The 12,156-nt window shown below is 31.4% G+C and overlaps 1 protein-coding gene and 1 pseudogene across 1 annotated transcript; one reads left to right on the top strand and one right to left on the bottom strand.

Annotated features, from left to right (window-relative positions):
* Positions 1–344: 344 nt before the first annotated feature.
* Positions 345–978, bottom strand: LOC149557735 (EG45-like domain containing protein pseudogene; annotated as a pseudogene).
* A 261-nt stretch (positions 979–1,239) lies between these two features.
* On the top strand, positions 1,240–10,205 carry LOC149557734 (putative 12-oxophytodienoate reductase 11). The gene is made up of 4 exons (XM_089830430.1): positions 1,240–1,276; positions 3,130–3,309; positions 3,447–3,644; positions 10,174–10,205. The coding sequence occupies exons 1-4, from the start codon at positions 1,240–1,242 to the stop codon at positions 10,203–10,205; spliced, it is 447 nt and encodes a 148-aa protein (XP_089686556.1).
* The last annotated feature ends 1,951 nt before the right edge of the window (positions 10,206–12,156 follow it).

Raw genomic sequence — 12,156 nt, 5'->3', positions numbered from 1 at the left:
TATATAAAATTATTTCTCGATTCTTTTAAAAACTAATAAAAATAAAAATAATCTATTATCAAACAAAAATAAAATGTATTTCTTGCATATATAATATTCTATTCAACCATTGTACGCATTTGAATCCATAAGCAATCAATTTAGTGCTCTTAGAGTATTTGGAAAACTAACAAGATGCTTTCAACATAACATTCTTACATTTATGTTTTATTCATTAAGAAAGTAAGCATATTCATAGCACAATTCTTCATACGATATTGACTATATACTATGAGGGTTATTCAGCGCTCTAAGATCCACGCTGGTTTTATTTACTCATTATAATAATAGGCTGCTGTGCACGCTCAGACCCTGCAAAACAGAGCGAGAATTGTAAATTCACCCACAATTCAAAAATTGTATAGTACGTAGAAGAACAAGAAGAGAAGTGAAGAAGCAAAGTACCGTTCATAGTTGATGTGAATAATGCCGGCATCAGGATCAGCGATATCGGCGAATGCTTTCTGAGAGAGATCGATGGTGCTCGTGCATCCGGAAGGACAATAATCAACAATCTTCACCACAATCGGTCCTCCCCTGCATGGCGACGCATCTCCCTCTTTCGCTGGTCCAACGCAACTGATTCTGTAATGATGTCCACACGCGCCCCCGTTGTCCCAAAATGTATCGCTTGCCGCCGCAAACAAATCTCCCGCCGGAAACTGCGATGGGTCGTTCCCAAAGCACGCCGATGCTGCCAAAATAGTGAGACTCGATTAAGCTCACGCTCGTATATATGCAGAATTCCAGCGTTATACCATTCACAAATGGTAATAATCATCGCTGAATTTGATGTCTATTAAAAAAACTATACTTACGGACGTATGGAGGAGTGTAATATGTGGCCTTTCCTTGAGCAGCCATACAACGATCCAAACTGCACAGAAAACTCAACACAAACAGAGCTCGCCACAACATGAACATATTCCCACTTGCCATTCTCTCTCAAAATTCAGTGAATCAGCTGATCAGTTCTCTTATTGCAGAAGAGCAACAGAGGTGTTTGAATTTGTGAATGTTAGGCAATACGGGGGCGTTTATATAGAAGAGGATTGAAGAGGTCAAGCGAGTCTCTGTCTGCGTCTAGTCAACAGAGCCCATCTTCACACGAATGCTACGTATGATTGCGTGTCTTGATGGAAGAATTTCAAGAATCTATTTCAAGAGAAGGACGTATTGAAATCCGCGAATAGATACGATATGTCTGTTTGCGAGCGAAAAAACAGTGGATTGCATGGTCATGTAGCATATACACAATGGTGAAGATTGCATTTACTGCATACCTAGTCCTATTTGTTTAGGGTTCCTGCATTTACTGCTTACCTAGTCCTATTTGTTTAGGGTTTCCTATAATTTAATTTTATATTACAATTAATATATCTATTAAACTTGTAAATTAAGTTAAATAGTGATTTTTTTGTTTTTATTTTAACAAATAAAATGTTATTGTAAGTATTTATATTTGTAGTTATCATTTCTAATTTTCTCTTAGAATTGTAAATGAACTATTAAAATACCTTAAGTATCTACAATTCTAATTGTCAAACATATGAGGAATTAAATTAGGTCAATCCAATTATAATAAATCTTATATTCATATAACTCTTACCACTCTTATCAAAATAATCTTATCATTCAAATTTATAACTAAAACCTTCCATCAAAAAAATAAAAAAAATTATAACTAAAATATTAATAAAATATTCATTAAAATATATTAAATATTTTTTCTCCATTCTAATTATTAATATTTTATTCTTAAACTATAATAACTTGGGTGGTATTTGTTTTCCCTTCTAATTATTTTATCAATTCTAAAAGATTATAAATTATAGTTTTAAGCATTTAAACATCAAGTATTAAGAATAGGAATAAATAAAATATGTTTAAGTACAATGTGAGGCTTCTTAAAAAGAACAACGAATTCTATTCATAAAATAAAGATAATCAAATATCTACAAAAATTATAAGAAAATAAGACTTTCAAGTAATAGCATTGTAAAGTAGGAAGAAAATTAATTTCAATTATTAATCTACACTAGTTATTTAAATTTTACAAGGTAAATAAAAGTTAATACCTTGGCATCAGCTATTATCTAAATGACAAAAGCCAATTGCAAGTGACCTAAGACTAAAAATAATAAAATTAAAAGAATTCCACTAGAAAAGTATTCTTATAGTTTATAATCTATAGGAAAGAATAATAAGGAGAGGATGGAGTTTAAGGCATATAGAAAGAGGAGTGAGTGCCACAACATGTGACACAACATTCAAATATCTACATGCTAAGATATGCACTGAATCAAATATTAGCAAGAAAAGATATTTATTATTTCCATTAAGATAATGTCTATATGTGTTTTTTTTTTAACAAACTAATTACGCCGAGAGGCGTTCTATACAATGGCAGCACAAATGCCCAGCACGGAAATATGCCAAGATTCTTTGTCAATAAAAAAGAATTGGGAGCAGTTACAAACTTCCAAATTAAATATTAAAAAAGAATTTCTGAAATAATAGCTGGCCGAAATAATAGGAAGCCAAATGGAGGTCGAAATAATAGGCCCGAAAAAGTAGGGCCCGAAAAAGTAGGACCCGAAAAAATAGGGCCCGAAAAAATAAGGGCGAAATAATCTCAATATGATTTTTTTTTTTGTTAAATATAATTTTGCATGCACATTCATGCTTATTTTTTGCGGGGAGTGGGGGAATTTGAAACAAATTCGTGGAATGTGAAGAGACGTCTGTTGGGGGATATGAGGAGCCTCTCAGAAGTTATAAAACCAAGGCTCCTCATTTCATTTTCATTTTATGTTTTTGCAGGAAGGAAGAGGTGGAGGTTATTGGAGGATTAGATTGGAGTTTTTGAATAGGAGTAAATTGAAGTTTTGGAGTAACATTTTTGCAGGTGAGATTTCTATTTTTATTTACATTTTCATTTAGATTTAGATGTAGATGTAAATTGAAATTCAAAATTAGTTATAATATTCTACTTTGATTTAGATTTCAATTTTAATTAATTTCAATTTGGTTGGCTCTCCTCCACAACAAACAGTGTATTGTGTATTTAGTGGGTGCATTGGAATGCAGATTATCAGCCTAATGGCCAATCTCCAGTTTCCTCCACAAGCAAACCAATCTCTAGAAAGATCCCTCTTCTGAACCGAAAGGATGTGGCAGATTTCTTTCCTCCCCAGTCTCTGAAAACAGAGGAAATTCCCAATATAGTTGCTGATTTTCGAAATGCTGCCAGGAATGCAATAGATGCAGGTATGTTTTTTTATTCTGATCTATCTTGGTTTGAAGAAGAGAATGTTCCTTTTGTTGACATAATCAGTCCTTTTACGAACAGGGTTTGATGGTGTTGAGATCCATGGGGCTTTCTCCATTTTCGGATCATGCTGAAGCATATGACTCAAATCCAGAGGCACTGGGACTTCACATGGCGGAGGCTCTGAATAAATATAAGATATTGTACGCTCATTTCTTTGAGCCCAAGATTGATAATTCGCAGACGACAATAGCGAGTGAAAAGAGCTTGATTCCCATAAGAACAGCATTCAAGGGAACATTTTTGGCTATAGGGGGTTATGATCGGGATGATGGTAATGAAGCTATTTCCAGTGGCAAGGCAGATTTGATTGCTTATGGCCGACTATTCTTGGTAACTAATATTTCTATTGTATATTCTCATGCCCAGCACGGGAAGTTTTAATCTATACAGTTTATTTTGTGCATTTAGTGCACAAAATAAAGAATGCATATGCAATCAATTTTTTTATCAATCTTTATGATAGCTTTTTTTTTTAAAATAGAAAATAAAAAATAGAAAATAGAAATTATTCCTTTATGTATGTAGAAAAAAATTAGAAAGATTTTATGTGTGTAAAAAATTAAAAGAATTCTATATACATCTAGATTTTTTGAAAAGAATTCTATTTACATCTAGATATTTTGATTGAAATAACCATAATGTAAAAACAAAATATAAAATAGAAATGTTAATATATGTATGTAGAAAAAATTAGAAAGATTGCATGCATCTAAAAAAATTCTATTTACATCTAGATTTTTTTGGAATGGAAAAAAATGGATAATAGAAATATCAGTTGCATGTTTGTAGAAATAAATTAGAAAAAACATGTATCTAGAAATTAAAAAGATTCTATATGTGTCTAATTTTTAGATTTTACTTTATTCTAAACTAATTATTGATGGAAATATATTTTAAAAATATTTATGTAGTTTAAAGTTTAGATTTTAATTAATTTGTATGCAAATAGGAAAAAGAATAAATATTTTATATATATGTAGATTAATTTCTATTTTTAAAATTTACAAGTAAATGAGTACTTTATTCATTTAAAGTAAACAAGTTTTTAAGTAATATATTTTTATTTTAGAAATATATTAATCATAATGTTCATTTATTATTACTTATTTAATATACTTACTCTCAAATCTAAGACAATAGAAATGATATTTTATTAACTTTGAAATAGGGAAGTGTTAAGCAAGTTCGTTTACAAAAATACCAAAAATATATTTGGTCTTTGATCAAATTGGAGTTAATATTCGAAATATAAATATGATCATTAACAATTAAGCTAAATTCAGTTCAAAACAATAATATTATTTAAATTTAAATAATTTTTTTTGAAAAGAATTCTATTTACATCTACATATTTTGATTGAAATAACCATAATGTAAAAACAAAATATAAAATAGAAATGTTAATATATGTATGTAGAAAAAATTAGAAAGATTGCATGCATCTTAAAAAATTCTATTTACATCTAGATTTTTTTTAAATGGAAAAAAATGGATAATAGAAATATCAGTTGCATGTTTGTAGAAATAAATTAGAAAAACATGTATATAGAAATTAAAAAGATTCTATATGTGTCTAATTTTTAGATTTGACTTTATTCTAAACTATTTATTGATGGATATATATTTTAAAAATATTTATGTAGTTTAAAGTTTAGATTTTAATTAATTTGTATGCAAATAGGAAAAAGAATAAATATTTTATATATATGTAGATTAATTTCTATTTTTAAAATTTACAAGTAAATGAGTACTTTATTCATTTAAAGTAAACAATTTTTTAAGTAATATATTTTTATTTTAGAAATATATTAATCATAATGTTCATTTATTATTACTTATTTAATATACTTACTCTCAAATCTAAGATAATAGAAATGATATTTTATTAACTTTGAAATAGGGAAGTGTTAAGCAAGTTCGTTTACAAAAATACCAAAAATATATTTGGTCTTTGATCAAATTGGAGTTAATATTCGAAATATAAATATGATCATTAATAATTAAGCTAAATTCAATTCAAAACAATAATATTATTTAAATTTAAATAAAATAAGCCATGTTTACTTTGAAACATCAAACAACTAATTAACTAATACAATAATTAAAATAAATGAATCTATTATGACATAGAAAAATATTTTCGAAGTATAATTTCTTCGTTTTTGAATCAATATGAGTTTTTTTTTCTACTTGAAAAGATAAACCATCCTAATTGTCATCCTTAGTTAACCCTAACAACAACCCCTACCTTAGCCCTAGCCCCAACAATGATGTACAATATAACTATAATCCAACATTAAACTATGATTATAGCACTAAAACATATCCCTATTGATATTCTAAACTCTAATCATAACGAAAATCTTAGTCCAAACCATAATCTAAACCAAAAACCTACACACTAATATTGGTTATAGTCCTAACCCTAAAATCTAACCCTTAACCATAATGTAAAAACAAACTCCAAAATATTGATCAAAATCCTAAACCTACCTATATGGATACCCATGATATTAAACTCTAAATCCAGTCCCAAGGTCCTAACCATGGTGTAAACCTATAATCGAACTCTTAAAAAATTTACTAATCCCTAATCCTAATCACATTCCCAACTTTAAACTTGAACCATAAACCATAGTTGTAACCATAATCATAAACTTAAACAAAACCCTAACCCTAAAGGTACAATCATAAAATTAATAATAGCTTAGACCCTAATCCTAGCACAAACCACAATCATGACCAAATATAAATCTTCACCTTACCCCTAATCATAATTTCAATGTTAACCCTAACATTAGTTTCAATCCTACCATGATATGAACCCTAATATAGACTTCACCTTGATCCTCACCCTAATCTTAAGTCTAATTAAACCCTGACTAAAACCTAATCTAAATGATATATCTAACTATAATCCTAACTTTAATTATCATACAACCCAATGCTAACCCTCATGTATATTTAATCCCTAATCTTAACTCTAAATATTCTATAAACTCTAGAATTGACCTTGATTCTAACCATAACCCTAAAATCTAAATTGTAACCATAGCACGAAAGGTGGGGACCCCCACTACATGGCACAATTCTGGGTCTTGGAGCCTTGCGAAAGCAATACAGAGTGAGGAAATGTCAGAAAGGTGACATGTAGTAGCATGACGCAATTTTGGGCTTTAGAGCATTGCAGAAACAATGCAGCGTAAGGAGGCGCTAGAATGGAGACTCATGGAAAGAAGAGGAAAGACATTCATGTTGCTGGCAAAAAACTATGAAAAGAGATAACATGATGTCTTAACCTCCCACAAAAAATGCAAGGTTGATCCCAAGGGGGAATTTGGTTTGCCCAAAAATGAATGATGGTCATCGATGAAGGTCTTCCTCTCGAAATAGACGGCATAGATGCATCGTGAATCCTCACCAATGAAGGATTAAATTGCAACCGTCGATGTAGATTCTCCCCTCAAAAAGGATGACTGAGATGCAACAAGGAAACTCCTCCCAATGAAGGATTAAGTCACATTCGTCGATCAAGATTGGCTTTATTTCCAATGGATGACTAAGATGTAGTGAAGAGATTCCTCCCAACAAACGAAGAAGATAGCACAAAAGGTGTGAACCCCTTCCATGTGGCACAATTTTGGGTCTCAAAGACTCATGAAAGCATTGTGGAGTGAGGAAATGTTGGAAAGGCAATGCGTGGTAGCATGATGCAATTTTGGGCTTCAGAGAATTGAAGAAACAATGTAGCATGACGATGCATCAGAATGGAGATGCATGGCAGCATCTTGTGCAATTCTAGGCTTTAGAGTGTTTCGAAGACACTAGCGTATAAAGAAAAGTTAGAATGGGAATGCATGGCAACATCTTGCACTTTTGGGAAGATGGGAAGATAGCTCGCGAAGAAATAAGAGTTATCGAATCTCACAGCATGAATCAACCCAACCAAGAAAAAATGATCCAGCGTGGTCAATGAAGAAATCGAGCCAACACAAAATGTTAGCCGCCAAATTTAGCGATGTTAACCCTCTGCAAAGAACCTATCCCATTTAAGGTCTCTCAGATCAGACATCAATGATGGGTTGAATAGGGGGAAAAAATAGCACACAATGCCCTCCTAAATGAAATTCTAAATGTAACACTAATAACCATGGTCCTACTTCTTTCCCTAACCTTATCCATGAGCATGGGAATATACATATTATTATATAGGGCACCTTATATAATAATAAATATAATCTAAAATCCCAACCCTTACTCCCCTCCTAAATATAACTGTGACCATAAGAAAACTTCTAAATATAACCCTTCCTCTAACTCTAGCCTTAACCATGAGCATAACCCTAGCCTTAACCATGAGCATAACTCTAACTCTAGATCTGACTCTACCATAATTGGACACTAACCCTAACCCTAACCTTAATTTTGATCCTAACTCAAACCCTAACCCTAACTCTAACCTTAACCTTGATTCAAACCTTAACCCTAACCCTAACCCTGGCCTTACTATAAGCCTAACCCTAATCATAACCATAACCATAACTCTAACCCTAACCTTAACCATGGCCATAACTCTAACCCTAACCTTAACCATAAACATAACTCTAATCTGAACCTTAACCATAACTCTAATGATAACCATAACCATAATTCTATCCTTGACCTTAACCATAGCTCAAACCCTAACCCTAACTCCAACCCTAACCCTAATGCTAACCCTAACCCTAATTCTATCCCTAAGGTTAACATTAACTGTAATGTTAACTTTGTCCCTAACCATATATCTACGTATGACTATAACATTTTACATTACAATATCCCAAAAAAAAAAAAAAAATTATCTAAATTAAATTCCTTATATTAAATTAAAAGATATATTTGACTCAAACCCTATCCCTAACCCTATCCCCACTATAACCCTAACCATAACCATAATGATGACTCTAACCCTAACCTTAACCATGAGCATTACTCTAAACCTAACATTAACCATAAGCATAACTCTACCCCTAACTCTAACCCTAATTCTAACTCTACCATAATTGGATTCTAACCCTATCCCTAACCCTAACTATAAGCATAAGTCTAACCCTAGCCTTAACCATGAGCATAACTCTAACTTTGGATTTGACTCTACCATAATTGTACTCTAACCTTAACCCTAACCTTAATTTTGATCCTAACTCAAACCCTAACCCTTTAAACTCTAACCTTAACCTTGACTCAAACCTTAACCCTAACCCTAACGTTAGCCTTACTATAACCCTAACACTAACCCTAATCATAACCATAACTCTAACCCTAACCTTAACCATGACCATAACATTAACCCTAACCTTAAGCATAAACATAACTCTAATCTAAACCATAACCATAACTCTAGCAATAACCATAACCATAACTCTATCCCTAACCTTAACCATAGCTCAAACCCTAACCCTAACTCCAACCCTAACTCTAATGCTAACCCTAACCCTAATTCTATCCCTAAGGTTAACATTAACTATAATGGTAACTTTGTCCCTAACCATATATCTATGTATGACTATAACATTTTACATTACAATATCCCAAAAATAAAAAATATATTTTAAATCTATATTAAACTCCTTATATTAAATTTTTAAAAATATTTTGAAGCATAATTTTATACTAACTTCATACAACTCTAATTAAAAATTAATTAACAATTTTATAGTAACCTTATCAAAATAAAAAATAAAAAATAAAAAGTAAATATTTTTCCTATTGCGCCGCGACTACCACTAGCTATATATACCTCTATATATATTACGCCGAGATTAATCGTTCTCGAGGCGCCTATTTGTATTTTCATTAATTCCAATTTCGATTAAAATAACTTTGAGATTAAATAAAAATAGGCGCCTCGAGAACGATTAATCTCGGCGTAATATATATAGAGGTATATATAGCTAGTAGTTTTGCAAACTAGAAAATTAGATGACCTTCAAATAAGAAATGTTTTTATTTAAACAGCTACTAGAAAAACTCACTATCTACCATTGACTAGAATGAACATATCATTTTCCTAGTTTATAAAATTCATCAAAAATAATCTTAGTATTTTCATCAGAACATTTTTAAAAAAATCAATATTAAAAACCCAAGGCTCCATTGATTTAAAAGACCCACATAAATTTTAAGAGTTTCAATTTAAAAAATTTGAGGATAACTTACAAAATTACAACAAAGAAAATTAAAGAAAAACGGACAACACAAACAATAAAATAAAATCAAAACGAATTTGTTATATTAATTTTACGAATTTAATTTGAATGTCCAAACTGAAATAATTATGCTAAATAAAAAATAGCTAAAACAAACATCTAAAAGAACCTGGAAGACTCCCAGAAGTTGACAGAGCCAGACACTAGCTAGAACTGAAACAAACATTATAGACACCGCTGAAATAGACCTTATTCTTAAGTAACTCGTAGTAAGAAGAAGTGTGTTGATACCGAATGTATCTCTAGCCGTTGCACGCTATTTTTATCGTGTACGTTACGATTAGTTTGTTTGTTTCAGACCCAATATTGAACAGAAATCTTAACTTTAATTACATTTTATTAATGACTGCAACAAATGTAGTTATCAGCTCAAGATTTTATATTATTGAAGACATAATTATAGATAGCATTAATAGTAAAAGTTCATAGATTCTGATACACTGAAGATATGGTCTGTTTGTATACCAAAACCCGCTTAAATCTAATGAAATCACGACAATTTATTTAATTGTTTAGTGGTAATTGTCTGGGTGCTATGCTTCTATTGAACAGGATTTGGTGTTGTTTTTCAACAATATGAATAGATATAAGGCTAGATAGATAAATTTGTTGAATTAAATAACATTATTTAATAAATAAATACATGGGATCATTTTTTAAGTAGGCTTGTGAACTTATTTTCTATTTATTATAATTTAACTTGTTATAACATAATATAATATGACTATTTGATCACAAAAAGTATCTTTTATTTATTTTTATATTAAAAGAAATCCAAATGGGGGCTGGTCTAAAGACAAAAAACACTTCTGAACATCAAATGTAAGTCATTACAATTAGGTTATCCTATGCCCTTGTTTAATATTAAAACCTCCAAACTGAAGTGCTTCTATATCTAAATATACTACCATGTAAGTATTAAGCAAGTCCAGCAAGTATTAACATCAAGAACCCCATGGGCTATATAGTAATTTCTTGACATAAAATACAAAAAAAATAAAAAAAATCAAGGGATAAGGAGCTAAGTGTCCTTTTCTTTATTTAGAATCTCAAGTAAAAGTTGCAGCTAGTCGTCCATAAAGAAGCCATAGAGAAAATGAGTAGTCTCTGTGTCTTTGGCATTTTTTTTATCTCCTCCTTACTAGCCTAAAAAATATGGAGAGTAGTGGCCGCTAAATGCACAAAACAAACAAAAGAATTCACCACCCTATCAAACTTATCCTCCATTCAAGATTCTTGATTAATGTGGTGACAGTTTCTTCCAAAATGGGTAAAGCATCTCACATCAGTAGATGACCATTGATAGTTTTCTAAGGAAAAAAACTATCTCTCTCATGATTTTCTCTTCCCATAGGTTCCTTGTGCTGAGTTTCCCATTCTTAGTATCTTGTAGATTCTAAGCATCAATGTTTAGGTTTCTAAAAGGGAAGGTGATAATCCCATGACTACCAATTTCACCCATTGTCATCGACTCTAGTGTATTGGTTTTAGTTTTAAAAGTGTCCAACACATGGGAAGGCATAGGGTTGTCCTAACAACCGACATGGATACCCTAGCCCTTGTCTTCTCTAGTCATATAATCATCATCCAATTCTACATTATCTATCCTAGTCACCTTCCCTTTTTATTTAGAATGACCCTTCTTATTAGTATTCCTAGTAGATTGTAATGTCCCCTTTCTAGCATTCATAGCATGATGTTGTCATTAGCCTATTTCCCCACAGTCCCGTAGGTTAACTAGGACATTAAAGAGGCTTAGAGGCCATTTGGCCTAGACAGTTTCAATTGCAGGTCTTTCTAAGGGGTTTTGGGGCAACTTTGGGCATACTTGCTATTTATAGTAAGTCATCTTGGACATGGCCAGACATTCAGTCACAGTGGTATGTCGATGTTAATTGTTTAAAATTGACAGGAAAACTTATTTATCATTGATAAGATTTTTTATGCATTGATAAAGCCATTTTATAAAGTTAAATTTAAATATTTAACTTTATTAATGCATAGACTATAGTTTGTGGGAAATATTTAAATTAAAAAAGTTTCCTTTATTTTTATAACACATTGGAGACATAAGGTACATAAAGGGAGTTATGTTTTATCCCACATTGAGAAAATGAAGGATTGAGCTCTTGTGAGAACACTATAAAAGAAATGGAAGAGCTTTTCTTTGTATGCTTGGATGAAGATTAATGTTATGTTGCTGGATATCTGATTATCGGAAGACACAGTCAGGAGGATCAAGGGTGTTTTCACTTTAAGAAACACACTGGGTTTCAATTGGGGTGTTCACATAAAGAAATTTACAAGGGTTTGAGGTGCAGATCTGAAGTTAGTTATTGCTATAGTGCAGCATGAACAGAATTTTGCTACAGTCGGCATGAACAGTATTTTGCTACAGTATGGCGTGAATAGTGTTGGTATCAAGTTTACTTGTTTTTCCAGCTGATTAGAAGTTTGGAGGGCTGCCGACTACATCTGCAAAATACTATGGCAACTAATTCCAGGTTTCTTCTGTCAAATTTTGATACTTTGCAT

This window comes from Cupressus sempervirens, chromosome 5 (genome assembly GCF_028749045.1).
Source record: "Cupressus sempervirens isolate cs-2001-9-10 chromosome 5, ASM2874904v1, whole genome shotgun sequence".
Lineage (NCBI taxonomy): Eukaryota > Viridiplantae > Streptophyta > Pinopsida > Cupressales > Cupressaceae > Cupressus > Cupressus sempervirens.
The sequence above is the reverse complement of the archived record's forward strand: the minus strand, read 5'-3'. Positions and strand labels throughout refer to the sequence as shown.

Coding starts and splice junctions, on each gene's coding strand:
- LOC149557734 (XM_089830430.1), top strand. CDS start 1,240: ATGTCTGTTTGCGAGCGAAAAAACAGTGGATTGCATG. Junction 1,277..3,129: donor AAAAAACAGTGGATTGCATG/GTCATGTAGCAT, acceptor ATTGGAATGCAG/ATTATCAGCCTAATGGCCAA. Junction 3,310..3,446: donor CAGGAATGCAATAGATGCAG/GTATGTTTTTTT, acceptor ATCATGCTGAAG/CATATGACTCAAATCCAGAG.